This window comes from Camellia sinensis, chromosome 1 (genome assembly GCF_055761805.1).
Source record: "Camellia sinensis isolate YWXY chromosome 1, ASM5576180v1, whole genome shotgun sequence".
Classification (NCBI taxonomy): domain Eukaryota; kingdom Viridiplantae; phylum Streptophyta; class Magnoliopsida; order Ericales; family Theaceae; genus Camellia; species Camellia sinensis.
Genome location: NC_138961.1, coordinates 114,507,043 through 114,524,037, shown reverse-complemented (window position 1 = coordinate 114,524,037; position 16,995 = coordinate 114,507,043). Strand labels below are relative to the sequence as shown.

The window sequence follows — 16,995 nt, the reverse complement described above, 5'->3', positions numbered from 1 at the left end:
AATGAAAATGAGCCAATCCCCTTTGCCTCTATTGGCTTTGATCACCCTTGATAAGGTAGTGGTCTTAGTATCATGTTTGTTACGCATTCACTGAATTTGTACAAGTTGGATCCTTGGCCATCATGCATTGAGATGCTTGATTGATGGTTTTGGATCTAATGGTGCCTCTCCTTTGATGTTTTGAGATGATTAGGAGGTGCATAGTACACACATACCCTTGGGAGACCCTCCCTTTCCCTCTGTTTTGTGCTCTGTTGCAATTTGGTGTTGCAGCACACCAATGGCCGGCACCCTTTCATTGTTGGCCGACACCCTCACATCGTTGGTCGGCAGAGGCCCACAGTTGGCCAGCAGATGGCCGGCAGCAACCATTCATGGCCGGCAGGCCACTGGTGCACTCCCCAGCAGTGTTTTGGTAAGTTTCAGCAGCAAGTTCTTGAAGACACCCTGCAAACAGAGCCTCTAAAGAGCAAATCAGAAGGCTTTTCGGGGCGAGAAACCGAAGCATGCATCTTCTAACTTCAAGCAGAGCTGAGGCAGCATTGTTTATTGCTTTTCTTATTAGTTAGCATGAATTTTTAATTTAATTAATTTGTTAATTAGTTAAAGTGTTGTAATAATTAGTAAGTAGTTTGCTAGTTATTCAATTTAGTTTTGTAATAATTAGTCTAATTAGTTTAATTAGATTAGTTAGCTTAGCTTAGCTTATTCATTCGGACCCTTCTTCGCGAGGGCAAAATGTTGTAATAAGTGTGCGTGCGTGTGTGCTTGTCTTCCAACCCCACATCTTTCTCCCATTTACTTACCTCTTTTGATGGTTAGTTTTTGGACATTTTTCAATTAGCATACCTTATGCTTGCTTGCATACATCATTCATTTGTCTTGCATGCACCGGGCTCAGCACATCATTCAAACTGAATTGTATTTCAATACGTATTTGAATACATGTATCAATTGTTGCATTCATATGCCATCTTAGATAGCCGAGCCTATTTAGTTGCATTATTACATGTGTTGCATTAGGCATTTCTGTATAGTTAGTATCATGCATATTTCTAACTAGTTTTCTATTTTGGCTTGGAGTACACTGTAAGTGTTTACGCTTTAGCATGCTTGCATAAGTGTGAGTGTTTCCATGATAGCATGCTTGCCATGAGGCTATTTGCTTATATGCTTAATTGCATGAATGCCTGTGGGTGAAGGCTTAATTACTTGAATTGGGACAATTCAACGAATGAATGTTTTAAGCCCACTTTGCGAAGTGGCAAAATCATGTTTTCAAGCCCACCTTGAGGGTGGCAAATCCGCGCTTTAGCCTACTTGCAAGTAACACTTTCAAACCATTTTGAAAAACAAACATGAGTTGTTTTGTTCCAATTCTCGTGTTTGAGTCGATACTTGTATACTGTGCGCATCACATAGTAAGATAGTTAATAATCGGAATAAGAGCACACGTCTTTATAAAACAACATATCATGCTTAGTAGAGGCCGATCCTTTGATCGGGCGAGCAGGGATGCTCATTTCAGGACATTTCCCTCTCGTGCCTAAGTTCCCGAGCCGAGGCAACTTTGGTGATGATGAACACGTGGCCTTTGGCATGAGTCAAGGTTTCCTAAATTTTCCCAAAAATAAAATATTTTGGTGGCGACTCTGTAATCTGGCGAAGTAGTCTAGTTTTGTCATTATTTGATTCAAAGTCGATTTTCCAAAACGATTTGTCGGATTGGACTCTTTGGTGATTTATCAATCTCACATTGTACATTGTGAGATTAGATTCAGAACCGTGACAAGAGTCTGAACTGTAGTAGCAGGACTAATTTGCGCCCTCTCTAAAAGGGGGGGCGCGTGGAGAGAGTTCGGGCGGTCTACAGTAACTTATCAATTTAATAAAAAAAAAAAAGACTAACAAACACAATAAGAAAATAATATTTAATAAGAATAAGTTAGAATAAAGAGTTTGATGCAGTAGGTGCTAAAGGTGAGTAGCTAAAATAATGAAATAGCTTTAATCTGACTTAAAATTTGAAGAGTTTGGTGTGAATGCACTTAGAGTTAGAGATACAAACATTTGGACGGTTCATGTGATTTCAAAATGTTTACATTCGACCTATAGCTTAGAGTTAGAGACTAACATTATCATGACCCGAACCCACCCCCATGGATTAAGGACATAACCGGCCGGTAATCCTGAAATTACCTACGGCCTCAAACCAAATCAGACATAACTCATCAGAGTAAAGGGGCCAAACGGAAGCAGAATTTAAAACTTTATCCATAGAGCTGTGCTTACATGGCACATCATAACAAACCATACATAAAGATATTAATAACTCACATCAGACAATACAGTAGCATAAAGTTCTATACAGACAGGATCATTCAAGTCTAGGTCAGCTGTGGGGAAGTGGTTTGGAAATACTCTTCAGATCTTGGGAGACGCTAGTGATCCTCAGCTAGTCACCTGAAAAGAGACAAACACTCCGGTCGAGGGTGCCGGAATTAGCACTCCGACGGACAAGTTAGTTCAGACACTCAAGATAGCTTGTTTACTAAGTTAAGCAAAAAGCGATTGTTACATACCTTTCTAAATCTGTGGTTCTTGTATTTATACTTGCTTTTTGGGCCTTGGGGCCTAAGCTTACTTTTATCCCATTCCCCTTTTATTTATTCGGAGCTACTGATCTCCGGCTATTCGGCCTTCCTAACGTATTCGGCATCCTAGTCACGCAATATGGAACCGAATAATATCTGATTTCTAGGGTACACACCTTCCAACTCTTCTATTTATTCAGCTCCCACAATTTCCCCCCAAGCATTTTACCAACGACAGTTTGGCTGGAGTGCTTGGTTCCGAATTTCGAAAAGTCAAAGCCAAAATTTGGCGGTTGGCCTCATCCTTATGCGGATATCTTAGTGCACCCCTTTCGGTTGTCATGTCGACTTCCCGCACCCTCGTACGTGTCTATTTATTGCGATTTAAAATTTTGACGTCCTTTCGAGTATGTACTTTATGACGCTCGTCGCTGGATTGCCTTTTGAATCCTCCCTGCAACTCTCTTCTCCGATATCCTCTTCGTCCTTTGTAAGTTCTCTCTTTCCTTGCTTCGAAGACTCTTTCTAGTTTATTCCTCCCTTGGCATATTCTTATAAACTGTAGGGTATAGCGAAACATTTAAAAGACCTTCTCTCGTCAGATCGAATTGCTGGCTTTAAACGCCATTTCTCCATTCCTGATGATGTCCGTCTGTCGTTTGTGGCAAACGGCACTCTTGATATGGAGAGGGAGGACAAAAACACGGTTGTCTTTCCTCTTTTGTCAATCGCAGAGGGTGGAGTCCGTTTTCCCCTTCACCCGTTTCTTAGGGCTGTGCTTCGCCATTGGGGTTTGATTCCTTTCCAATTCAATGTGAATTTCTTTAGAATTATAATGGGGGTTATAGTGCTCAACCGTCGCCTTAGAATTAACCTTGGCATTCCAGCCATCCAGCATTGCCATGCCTTGGCTAAGTCTTCTGGTCGGAACGGGCGTTTTTTCCTTAGGGCCAAGGATATCGACCATCAGCTAATTACTATGCTTTCCAGTTCTGGGAAACGAGTTGATGATGTTATGGTCGTTGTCTAGGGTAATTGGGAATTTGGCGAAGGGGAGGATCACGTCAACCCTATTCCTAGACGGAGGGGCGAGCCAGGTGGCTGATTGCCTTCTCGCTTTTATTATTTGTTCATTTTTATTGTTACACCTCTTCTTTGAAATGTTACGGCTTGGCTTGTGCATGGAATGATTTGAAGAAAGTCCTGTCTTCAACTGACGACACCGTTCTTTCGGATATCAAAGTCGAGCTCAAGTATTTCGGCCGTTGAAGTCTTTAGAAACAAGGGAGGGCGGCCCATGTTCTACTTCGTTACAAGCCGACATAAACGACCTTCTCGGCGGCGGAAAATATCCCGGTTCCAGAGGGTGAAGATTCTCTTATCGCTCTTATTTTGTGTGACTTCAAAAACTTGAGGCAGGTTGGTTTTGAAGGGTCTGATTTGGAGCGGGATGTAGCTAATGTTACCGAATCAGATCAGTACGAAATCGAGTCTGACGAGGTATTGAATTCGGCCAATCCTCCATCCACTTCGGGCCGAGGGGATCTTTCACTTGACGGCATTTTTCATGGCTTAAAGGATCCTCCCGCCGCAGGCCCCGAAGACATGGTCGGGTTAAGCCTGACAAAACTTGCTAGGAAGGCAAATGCGGAAAGGTTGGCCACGTGGCGAAGAGCGGAGGCCCTTCCGTCTGAAGTACCGCTCGCCACTGTATCTCAACTCTCCCTGCCTCTTAGCGAATCAGAGTCCTTGCGCATTATTGAGGTGGAGACGGCAAAAAATCAGAATGCCGAATCTACTTTAATCGTGCAGGCCGACCAAGAAGTTGAGGATGAGGCAGAGAAACGCCCTACTGAGTTTGAGGCTGGCTCAGAAGAACAAGCCGGCAAATGTCCTCGATTAGAGGGATCGAATGTGATCGTTCCTTTTGTCATTTAGCCGATGATAAAAAATAGGCCGGTTTTTTCTGATGCTTTGGCGCTTAAAGATCTAGAAGTCGCATTCAGTTTGTCTACGTCTGTGTCGTTGCCGTTTGACAGGGAGGCTTTCCGGGTGGAACCAGATCTGAATGTGACAGCACTAGCCGCCCAATTGGCACTTTTGGTACATATTCGGACTTTGCTTCACTTAATCCAAATACTGTTGAAGTTATGGTTTTAAATTCTTGTTTTGCAGACCGTCAGAAGGATAGCCGATATGGGCCGTAGCCATCGCGACGCCGTCAAACAGATTGGTCGTTTACGAAAGAAAGTTGAGGGCCAGAGGAGAAGGGTCGAGGTCGAAGCTTTGAGGGTGAACAAGGAAGCCTCAAGGGCCGAGGCCAAGGTGGAGAGGGCTCGAAGGGCAGATCAATTGAGATCGGATGCCGAGAAGGAGGCGGACGCGAGCGAAGATGCGCTCAAATTGGCCCAGAAGGCGGTCTCCAAACTAGAGGCTGAGTTGGCTGAAATGAAGGCAGCGAAGGAAACAGCCGACTCGGAGGCTTCCAAAGTATTCGAGGCCGTGAAAAATGCTAGACTCGCCGAGTATTTGGACCAAGTCCCAAGTTTGAAAATCAGGGATTCAAACATGGCTGACACAAAGCCCTTGCTGCTGCTAAAGTTTCATTGATTATGCCAATACCATATAAGCAAGTGGATGTTGAGCCATTAGAGTCTGATTCCGATGACTGATCTGGGCGACTGACGTAGTTTTTAGGATGTCGAATGTATTTTTACAGTTTTTAATTTGGTATTTTTCATGTGTTGCTACAGTCGTAGTTTTTTGCTAGGCATTTTCATGCGGGCTTGTAGCTTTTTGTTTAGTAATTTGTGTATATAAAATTCCATGAGTTTTGCTCAACTTACTAAGGAAAATGTTGTTAATGAATGATATTTCTTTCGGTTATGGTTAGATCGGCTGCTTAGGTTAGGTATTTGGATGACCAGATTAGTAAATCTGCCCTTGCCTTAGCCAGGGCACGATCTTGCAAAGCCGAATGGGCCTAACTCATGGGCTGGCTGAGGCACAGATTGATCGGCGCTTATGCTTGAAAACATGGCCGACCAGATTAGTACTGCCCTTGCCTTAGCTAGGGGGCGATCTTGTGAAGCCGAATAGACCTAACTAGAGGGCTGGCTGAGGCACAGATTGGAAAGCCGAATCTTGGGAAGCTGAATGGGCCTAACTCGTGGGCTGGCTAAGGCACAGATTGATCGGCGCTTGTGCTTAAAAACATGGCCGACCAGATTAGTAAATCTGCCCTTGCCTTAGCCAAGGCACGAGCTTGGGAAACCGAATCTTGGGAAGCCGAATGGGCCTAACTCATGGGCTGGCTGAGGCACAGATTGATCGACACTTGCGCTTGAAAACATGGCCGACTAGATTACTAAATCTATCCTTGCCTTAGCCAGGGCGCGAGCTTGCGAAGCCAAATGGGCCTAACTCGTGGGCTGGCTGAGGCACAGATTGATCGGCACTTGCGCTATTAAATCAATTTACACTATATTTAGAGTTGTCTTCTCTACCATCTTTTTATTAAATCAATTTACTTTTGTATTTCTTTTTTATTGAAGTATCAGATTTAGACAATCAATATTAAAGCAAAAGAAATATATATATATATTTTTTTGGGTGGGTAAGTCATAAATTAAAAAACCAAAAAAATACACAGCTACAAGGGGCATGCCCCAGGACCTAAACAAAACTATACAAAGAAAACCAACCCATGAAGAGCGGCTGGCCAAACGAAACAAACAAACTAAAAAACAACCAAACCTAAGAAGAGCAAACCAACCAGCTTTGGAATAGCCAGAGCTGATAATTGGATGGGATTAGAAACCAGTCAATTAAGCAACCAAGACTTCAAAGAAACATATGTAAATCACAATAACAACCAAAACCAGATTTAGAAACTGTGAATATGTTCATGAGCCCCATACCGACAATATGAGGACCATAAACACATACCATATGCTCCAAGATCTGAAACAAAACAAAAATAAAAAAGGGCCCTACACAACACGTAGGAAAAGGACAAATGAGGACTATCAAAAGAGTCACCATTACAAAAATATATAACGACTAATAGAAAAGAAAAACTTTCATCACTCTTGAGGCGCATTGTGCAGCCATCAACTTTGTTGTCCACCATGATATCAACAGAGTAAGGAAAATGCAAATTTCTTCACTCTACAAGGGCTTCCCGCAACCATACAACATGTTACAGTGCTTCCAAAGTTCAACAAACCAAGGAAAAGGAATATGTTGACAGTAGGAGTTTCCAGCAGGTGTAACCATGCATCAACAAAACCCAAGGATGTACAGAGTAAATCTAAACTAGTTTTCCACAGCGTGCAGCAGACAGATAGCAAACACAGATTGCAGACATATCAGCACAAGCTATCTGTACAAAATCAAAAAAAAAAAAAAAACACTATCCTATTTAAGAACAACTAAAAGGGCTGGCGCATATATGCAGCCTGGCCCTCTAGAAGGCCTTCAAATAGACCCTACAAGAAACTGTGCACAGATCTATATCAAGACTCACTTTATGTGAGCTCAAAAAGTCAACCCACATATAAGCACTCAAGCTCAGCAAAGAATAAATATAGCTTAGCACAGAGGAGAAGAAAAAAGAAGCAAAAAGCTCTCAAAAAATGTAGACCTCTCCACTCAACCCTCAACAAATAACTCCCCCACAGAAGTACAAGCTTTGTCACTTGCAGGCACAACAGTTAGAAACATAATATAACTAGAACTCACATCACTCAACCCTCAAGCTCACAAACCTCCACTGCCTAATATAGATCTCACAAACACTCAACCCACTTTCCCTAAGAATAGGCCAGCTTGACAACCTGCAAACAAACAGTTAATTAAGGAAAACTATGTAGTAGCTTACAGTCACTCAACCCTGGATATAGAGATCTTCAACCCACAAAACCTCCCCATCACTCCACACACAAAGACTTGGAAAGGCCACTGTCAAGGATACCCCCACCAGTAAAAAATAGAAATATATATACAGTATATCACAGTAAGGGGGCTATTTTGAGAATAGAATCTGGCAATCTCCAGGTGGACAAGGTAACAACTTAAAAATATTAAAAATAGTCCCCTTACTGTGATATAGTCCCCTTACTGTGACTATTTTGAGAATAGAATTTGATATCCCCTTGAACCTAAAAATATGCAAGGTAACAACTTCTTCAGGGGATTTTCTCTGTGGTGAAAATTCTATTATTCCTTTCAAGCCAAATGAGATAAACAGAGCAGGTGAAACCAAGCCTAGAAATTATGGAACCAAGAGACATACCGTTAACAGTTTTGCTAATATGAGAAACCAGGTCAGGCCATTGCATCACAGGCCAAGCCACATTTAATTTATCTTTCACATTTAGCCAAACTTTCTAAGATAAAGGACAATAAAAAAACAAATGGGAATGATTCTCAATATGGTATTGGCACAAAGGACAAGTAGCAACAGGGGAAATGCCAAAAAACTTAAGTCTATCCCCAGTGTTAAGTCTATTTTGAATGGCCAGCCAAGCAATAAAACTTCCCTTAGGGATGGACACAGCATTCCACAACAAATCAGACCAAAGGACCTTATCAAAAGAGAGCCTCCAAGCATTCCAAGTAGATTTGATAGAAAATTCCCCATTAGAAGATGGAATCCAAATAAGCTTATCAGGCCCACTGCCAGGGATAAAAGTATGAGGAGTGGACTGAATCAGCTCACAGATATCCGCTGTATGGAAAAAAGGCCACTTCCAAGAGAGGTTGGATATAATCCTACTAACCTTAGACTCCCCATTAAGAGCAGAATTATACATGATCCTTTCCCCAAACTTAGCCCAAAGAGAGCCAAGGGGGTGCCAATTGTCATACCCAAGGAAAATCCTTTGACCATCCCCAACAATATACTTCATGTGAGGATAAATAATGGGTCTAACCCCCAAGATTTTCCTCCAAACCCAAGAGGAGTCTGATGGCACTTTGATTTTCCAGAAACTTCTACCCTTTAACAAATAAGATTTGACCCATTGGCACCACATAGATTGCTCACCCCTAGAAAATAAGAACCAGGCATGCTTAGCAATAGTAGCCCTATTCCACACCTCCATAGATTTGAGACCTAAGTCCCCCTCCTTCTTAGGGGAACAAACCTTATCCCAATAGATCCTAGCCTCATGCTTCTTAAGATCACTCCCAGACCAAAGAAAGGATCCAAACAGACTCTCAATCTCTTTCACAACCTTTCTGGAAAGTATAAAGAGAGAGGCCCAATAGACTTGCATAGAGAAAATGATGGATTGGATCAGTTGCAAACTACCAGCATATGAGAGACATTTGTTGGTCCAGCTCTTAATCCGTTTGGTAATTCTCTCAACAAGTTACTTACAATCACAGGCCTTAAGCTTAGACGCAATGAGGGGGACCCCAAGGTATCTAACAGGGAGGAAACCCTCAGGGAATTGCAAAATATTCATAATATCATCTCTTAACTTCTTCTCACACCCAGAGAAGAAGACATGGCTCTTGTTGGGGCTAGGAGAGAGACCCGAGAGGGTTTGGAATTCGACAAGGCCCTTCTTAATAGCCCGGACAGTGAAGGTATCCCCTTTACAGAAGATCATAAGATCAACTGCAAAATAGAGGTTAACAATTTTAAACTTTGCACACCTCCAATGAAATTCAAGCAAGGGTGAGAAGACTTTTCCTACATGATTCTAGAGAGGATTTCCATAGCTAACACAAAAAGGTAAGGGGACATAGGATCCCCTTGTCTAAGACCCCTGGCCCCCTTAAAATACCCCTGCAGACTCCCATTGATACAGATGGAAAAAGAAGGGCTGGTCATACAAGCCCGGATCCAGTGGATAAAGCAAGGAGGGAAACCCATAGCCCTAAGGACATCAATCATGAAATCCCACCTCACATTGTCATAAGCCTTTATGATATCCACTTTCATGGTACACCTAGGCGTAGAAGAATTCCTATGGTAACCTCTCATCAACTCTTGGGACAAAAAATTATTGTCCGAAATTCTCCTCCCTTGGACAAAAGCAGACTGGACAGGGTCAACAAGATTCGGAAGGATCATTTTAAGGCTATTTGCTATGATCTTAGCAATACACTTATAGATGGTATTACAACAAGATATGGGCCGATAGTCCCCAAGTTTAGACGGGTTTGGAACTTTAGGCACCAAAGCAATCATGGTGTTGTTAATTTCCTGGAGAAGCTCCCTGGAGGTGAAAAAAGATTTAATAGCTATGACAACATCCTTACCCACAACATCCCAAGCTTTCCTGAAGAAACTAGCAGGGAACCCATCAGGACCCAAGGCCTTATTCGCTTTAAGAGACCAAAAAGTATCTTTGATCTCCTGGTCAGTAACCTCCTTAGATAACATCTCAAACTGGGAAGAAGTAACTCTCCTATCAATAAGGGATTGTAACCTATCCAGCCCATTATAAACATTACCAAAAGGAGTGCCAAACAGATTAGAGAAATTCTGCACAAAAGCAGCACTAACATTTCCAAACTTCGAAAGCTTCTCCCCAGAATTAAGAGTAACACTGTTAATTTTATTCATATTAGTATTACCTTTCACATTCCTGAAGAAAAATCTAGTATTCCTATCCCCAAGACCGAGCCACTGAATTCTAGATTTCTGATGAAAGAGACCCTTCTCAACTTTACTCAAGTCAACATATTTACTATAAGCATCCCTCTCAAGGTTTTGAAGGACAGTATTCAGAGGGTCCTTATCGAGCTTGATTTGAGCATTCTCCAAAGTAGACTTAGCATGATTGACCCGGGTAGAAATCTCACTATACTCTCTCTTGTTAAGAGCCTTCAGAACAGGCTTGATGGCTTTCAACTTTTGGAAAATTCTAAACATAGGAGAGCCCCTCAAAAGCTTACACCATACCCCAGAAACACTAGGAATGGAGTCCTCATGATCCCTCAAAAAATCAAAGAATTTAAAAGGTTTAACAAAACTCTTAGCTAGGGGGTTAAGATCAACAACACAGGGGAAGTCGTCAGAGATACCAGATGGCAAAAAAATAGCAGAGGAGTGAGGAAAAGTTGTGAGCCAAGATTCAATCACAAGAGCCCTGTCCAGCTTAGAAGTAATAAAGGCACCGTCCCCTCTTTTATTGGCCCAAGTAAATTGGCAGCCTGTATGAGACAGATCAGTGAGCTCAGCAGACAAAATACAAGTGTTAAACTCCTCTTTAGGACCAATCCAGGAAGAGGAACCCCCAACTTTCTCAGTTGGGCATCTAATAGAATTAAAATCCCCCAAACACACAAGAGGTGAACAAGAACAATTAGAGGAAAGAGCAAGAATATCTTTGAACAAGGGAACCCTCAAAACATGTTTATTTTCAGCATACACAAAAAGACCATAGAGCTTGATATCCCCATCTAAAATAGTGATTTTGCAAAAGATATACTGACTAAACATTTTAATGCATTGGATATCACAAAAAGTTGGGTCCCAGCAAACCCACACTCTAGCTTTTCCATCAGTTAGTGAATTAGACAAAAAACCCCAATTTGATAAAAAATTGTCAAAAACTTTCTTTTCCCTAGAGGGTTTAATTTTTATTTTCAAAAGACCCATGACTTTGATATCATTTTTCAGCACAAAATTCCTCACTTCTTTCATTTTAGAGGATTCATTGAAACCTCTAACATTCCATGAAGCTATTTTAAAAATCATGGTAAACAAAAACAAAACACTAACTGATGAACATAGAGTACTTACCTCTTCTTCTTCCTCTGGTTGTTGGAATTACTAGAGGATTTGCCACTTGAAGTAACATCTTTCTGCCTAGCTTGCTTATGGGATGAGTTCATTTTGACAATCATAGATGCCAGTAATTCCTCCTCTGTTTCCAAAACCTCCTCTGTTTCCTCTAACTCCTCTTATACAGTAACCATATTCACATTAGGATCACTGATTAGGCACTGGACGTCCTCTAGTAACTGAGGATTAACAGGATCCATAGTATCAACTACCCTCTGCTCTTCAACCATGATTGGGTCTCCTAGTGTGTCTGGTGGAGATGTATGTTCCACAGGTTGGCTACATACAGTTTCATCAGATTCACCAATCTTGTTCTTCCCTTTAGCCTTCACAAGTGTCCATTCATCATCAGGTTAATGGTTTGTTTCCTTATGAATTTGGACCAATTTCTCTACCTGAGCAGCCACACAATTGTTGGTATTATGGCCAAAGACTTTACAGTGTTTGCACTTGTTGGGATCCCCTGATATTCTACTTTGATTTCAACTACTTCCTCCTCACATCTAACAAAGAAATGTTGTGGCAACTCAGAGTCTACATTAATTTCTACACATACCCTAGCAAAAGAAATCCTATTACTAGAGGAGGTCAGATAATCCATAAACAGTGGCACACCTATCTTACTAGCAATTCTACTCAATCCCTTATCATCCCAATATTCCATGGGGACATTGAACAGTTTAACCCAGATAGGAATCTAAGATACTTGTTACTTAGTTAATCTCAACATTCTCTTCCATTTCTTGAGTATAAGAAGTTGGCTGCCTATATACCACGACCCTCCTTCTAATACTTTGCTACAAGAGTCAGAATTTTCAAAGAAGAAGAACATAAAGCCGTCTCCATTAGCTTGAACATCCTTGAGACCCATATTTTTTCACAAATTATGAGCACTATTCCTTATATAATTGTAAGGGAGCTTTTTATCCAAAAAATACCCCACCAAACAGGCCTCCCATTTTTCCAAACCCACCTCACGAATAGGTAATTCAACAACATTTGGATTATCGATTTTTGGAGGAGGGATATACCTTAATTTGACAGAAGATCTACTAGGTATGTTAGCTACCTCAACCCAAGTCTTGGGTGTATGGTCTGGAGTTGTTGCAGATAGATCAAAGGGAGCCCGATGGGTAGACGTGCCACCACGGCCCCCTCTACCACGACCCCCTCGATACGCACCAAATCTTCGCCCTGCTTCATAAGATTATGTGGAAGGATCATTTTGAGGTTGGTTCCCAATATCGTTGATCCTCTGAACTAGAATCTCATTTTGGCCATTTGTAGACGTCCCCTGAACGCCCCTGGGAGGAACGAGTCCCCCGTTCCGTTCGATATTGGGCCCACTACAGTTCGGACTCTCAATTTGTCACGGTTCTAAATCTGAACCAAATAGTCCAAATCCGGCAAATCGTTTTGAGAAAACAGATTTTGAAAGAAGTGCCAAACATGGACTGCTTTGCCAGATACAGAGTCGCCACCTAAATATTTTATTTTGGGGAAATTTAGGAAACCCTGACTCGTTTGCCTAAGGCCACGTGTCCGTCATCACCAAAGTTGCCTCGGCTCGGGAACTTGGGTACGATTGGGGAAGGTCACTTCGTGAGCACCCCCGCTCGCCCGATCAAAGATCGGCCTCTACTAACCATGATATCTATTTTTTAAAACATTATGCGTTCTTATTCCGTTTATTAGCCTAGATTTACTATGTGATGCGCACAGCATACAAGTATAGACTGGATCGCCTGAATTGGAACAAAACATTTCATGTTTGTTTGTTTGAAAATGGTTTAATGGTGCTACTCGCAAGTAGGCTAAGAAGTGGATTTGCCACCCTCGGGTGGACTTAGAAAACATGATTTGGCCACTATCTAGTGGGCTTAAAACTCACAATTAATGAATTGTTCCAATTCAAATATCCTAACTTTCACCCACAGGCATTCAGACAGTTTATATCACATAAGCACTTAGCCTCATGGTAAGCATGCTATCATGGCAGTCACTCACATGCATGCAAGGATGCTAAAGCATAAAACTTACCTAGTACTCCAAGCCAAAACAGAAGCTGATTAGAAATCCATGCATGATCCTGATTTATACAGAAATGCCTAATGCAACACATGCAAAAGTGCAACTATAGCAGGCTCAGCTATTCAAGACATGGCATATGAAATGCTACAGCTAACATGTATTCAACTTGGAATTGAAAATTCAATGCAGTTAGTATGATACGCCGAACTCGGTGCATGCAAGACAGATGAATGAATGCAAACATGCTATCATACTATATGCTAATTGAAACGAGCCCTAATCTAACCATCATAAGTGGGTAAATAAAAGGGAGAAAGATGTGGGGTTGGAAGACATACATCACACACACGCACACTTATTACAGTTGTGCCCTCGCTCGGAGGGTCCGAATAAATGATATACAGTCCCAAATAAATAATACAGTCCGAATGAATACAGAATTCTAATTGATTAACAAATTAAACTAAGAAAGCTGTAAACTAGCATGCAAGCTAGGGACTGCCTCGACCCCGCTCCGGATGATGAATGGTGCATGCTCAGGTTGCTTGGCACAGAAATCCACTACGATGCCCCAATTAGCCTCTGTTTGCGATTGATGCCGGAATGTTGTGCAAGACTTTTGAAAGGCTACTGATTCTTGATTTGCTGCAACAGAGAGCAGGAAAAGGGCATGGCAATGTATCTTCACAAATGTATGCATGCCTCGATCCTCGTACCACCAATCACGCATCTCGATGCATGATGGCCGAGGAGTCGAATTGTGCAACTCAATATAGAATGAATGCATATGAAAACACAACAAGCCCTAACTCCATCATGGGCAATCCAGAGTGTCGGTGACAGGGAATTGAGACACGTTTCGTCACTCAAAGTACGAAACGTCCCTCGTTTCCCGTGCTCGGGCTAACTCCTATCCCAAGTACGATGCAATATGCATGATATGCATGAAATGCAACTAAGATACAACCTAACATACGCAATGCTATGAAATGGCATACACGATGCACGGGATGACATGGCATACACAATGCGCTAACATACAACCTAACATACGCAATGCTATGAAATGAAATGGCATACACAATGCATAATGGACTTACACCAACATGAGTGGACCACAGCCACACTCACATCAGTAGCCATTAAATGAAAATGAGACACTCGAGATGCATGCACACGTGCACGCAAACCGAGGACCGAACCTAAGGCACAAATGCCACTCTAACAAAGCATGGCAAGGTATGAAACATGATATGCAAACATGCAAATTTCAGTACCAAAATATGATGCAAAACAGCCCCGAAACATGGAAACATGGCACCCGATGCATGGAATGAGATCCGAAACATGAAATTAGGTACATGGAATGACCTATGGCTATGCAAAGCATGCATTATTCGAACATGAAGTGTGAAGACAGAATCAAAACAGTCTCAAAACAAGAATATTTCCAGTTTCAAGTAAGGCCAAAAGGTGAACACAAATAGGGCTAAGTTAGCATGCAAAAATGGCCCCGTAAGAGAGATAATGAAGCAAGTAGCATCTTTTGGCCCTAAATGGCCAAGAGTCATTCAACAAAGTTGAAGAGGGGCTCAAAATGAAGCACTTTATATTTTACAACAAGCCATGAAAACAAACACAAGTATGGCTAAACTATTGTGCAAGAAATGGGCCAAAAGGAAGACAAAGAAGCAAGTGATGGTTGCTGCCCTCAAACATAGGAGGGCCCTTCAACAAAGTTGAAGAGGGGCCTAAAACATGGTATTTTACAGTTAGTGAACAAACCCAAAACAGTGCACATGCAAGCTTAAAATACTATGCAAAATAAGGCCTAAAAAGAGGTTTAAACACAAAGAGCAAAAAGGGACCTTCAGAAAGCAAAAGTCCCTTGATCAAACATGAAGAGGGGGTCAAAATAAGGCTATTTACAGTTCGGACCAGAGCCCAAAAATACAAGCACAAGGGGCTAACAAAACATACAAAAATAAGGCCAAAAGAGGGATAAAGAGGCAAGTGACAAAAGGAAGCCTCAAACAGTGAAGAGCCCTTCAAAAATGTTGAAGAAGGGCTCAAAATAAGCCACTTTTTAGTTCATAACCAAACTCAAAACAGTTTTAAAATAGGCCTAAAATCCTATGCAAGAAAGAGGCATACAAGAGAGATAAAGAAGCAAGTGGTAGCTAGAGACCTTAAACATGGAAGGACCCTAAAACAAACATGAAAAAGACCTCAAAATAATGCTATTTTCAGTTAGGGTCGGAGCCCAAATATGCAAGAAAGTATGGCTAATATATTGAGCAAAATAAGGCAAGAAAGAGGGAGGAGAAGACTTACCCTTGAAGACCAAATCTTTGACAACTCTTGGACCAAGTTTGGTGGCTCCTTAGCTCTGGAAAATAGCTCCAAGTGGCTGGAATGGATGGTGGTGGTGTGGTGCTAGGTGGTGGTGTAGAAATGGTGTAGGGTTTGGGAGGTTTTGAGGGTTGGAGTGTAGAGAGAGAGAGATACAATGTAGGAGCTCCAAACCAAAATTTCTAACCCTCCAAATGGGAGCTGGAGGCCCTAGATATATAGGCAAAAGAGGGGGGAAAAAGGGGGGGAATGGAATTCAAGTTTCCCCCCAAAAGTTGGCCCCTCCCGGATACAAAATCTGGGGGGAAACATAGGGCATTTCTGTAAAGTACCTAGAGAGAGGATCATGGCCGGCCGGTTTCCTAGGGTTTAGGTGGCCGGTCGGCCTTCCCCATGGCCGGTCGGCTAAGGGTCAAAAGGGTCAATGAAGGTTAATGGCCGGCCATGCCAAAAAGAGGGCCTCTCATGTGTGCACAACACAACCATGTGGTCAAAAACTGGAGAAAATGAACCAGGAGAGAGAAAAGGCCACTTTTAGGAGAGGTTCAAAAGGGTCACACACAATTACTGGCCAGCCATATGATATTGGTGGCCTCCCAGGTGTGTACAACACAAATATGTGGTTTGGGGCAAGAAAAAGTGGCCTTAGGGTGGTCAACATTGGCTTTCAAGTGGGAAAAACGGGCGACGGAGGGCGATGGAGGAATAAAACATGGTCGCCAGAACAATTGCTGGCCTCCCACCCTTCTACGACCTTCCTAACAATGAAACAGAGGTCCCTGCCAAAAATGAACTCAAACCGATGCAAAATGGAGGTTCGGGGGTCGAAACGCGCAGCCCGAGGCCCCGAAAACTGACTGTTAGGCACCAGAAGTGGTGTTCGACCACGAAGTTGGTTTTTCGGACCGCAGTGTCCTTTAAAAGGGAGTAAATAAGATGCATGCCAAAAAAACGGAGCAAACGGAGGTGGTTAAGCGGTCCCAAACCGAGGCACACGGCCAACGGCTCCAAAAAACCAGAAACCGGACTCCAAACGGGCAAAATGGCCTACGACCACGAAACGTAGCCTACGGCCACTGAGAGATGATCTACGAGACCTCTCCCTCCCTTCGAAAAAAGAAAACAGAGCCTGGTTCGCAAACCGAGGCAAAACGTGAAAGAGTCCGGAAGTCCGGAGGCAAGGCTCGCAGCTGAGACTCTGAAACCTCTGAA

General features: G+C 42.4%; 1 protein-coding gene across 1 annotated transcript; it reads right to left on the bottom strand.

Moving 5' to 3' along the window:
- Positions 1-6,906: 6,906 nt before the first annotated feature.
- LOC114266401 (uncharacterized) lies at positions 6,907-12,064 on the bottom strand. Its single transcript, XM_082913181.1, has 9 exons — positions 11,840-12,064; positions 11,526-11,726; positions 11,359-11,432; positions 9,441-11,281; positions 8,980-9,222; positions 8,183-8,868; positions 7,891-7,984; positions 7,717-7,820; positions 6,907-6,978 (listed from the first exon to the last, which is right to left on the bottom strand). Exons 1-9 carry the CDS (start codon positions 12,062-12,064, stop codon positions 6,907-6,909), a joined length of 3,540 nt encoding a protein of 1,179 aa, XP_082769307.1.
- Between the last annotated feature and the right edge of the window lie 4,931 nt (positions 12,065-16,995).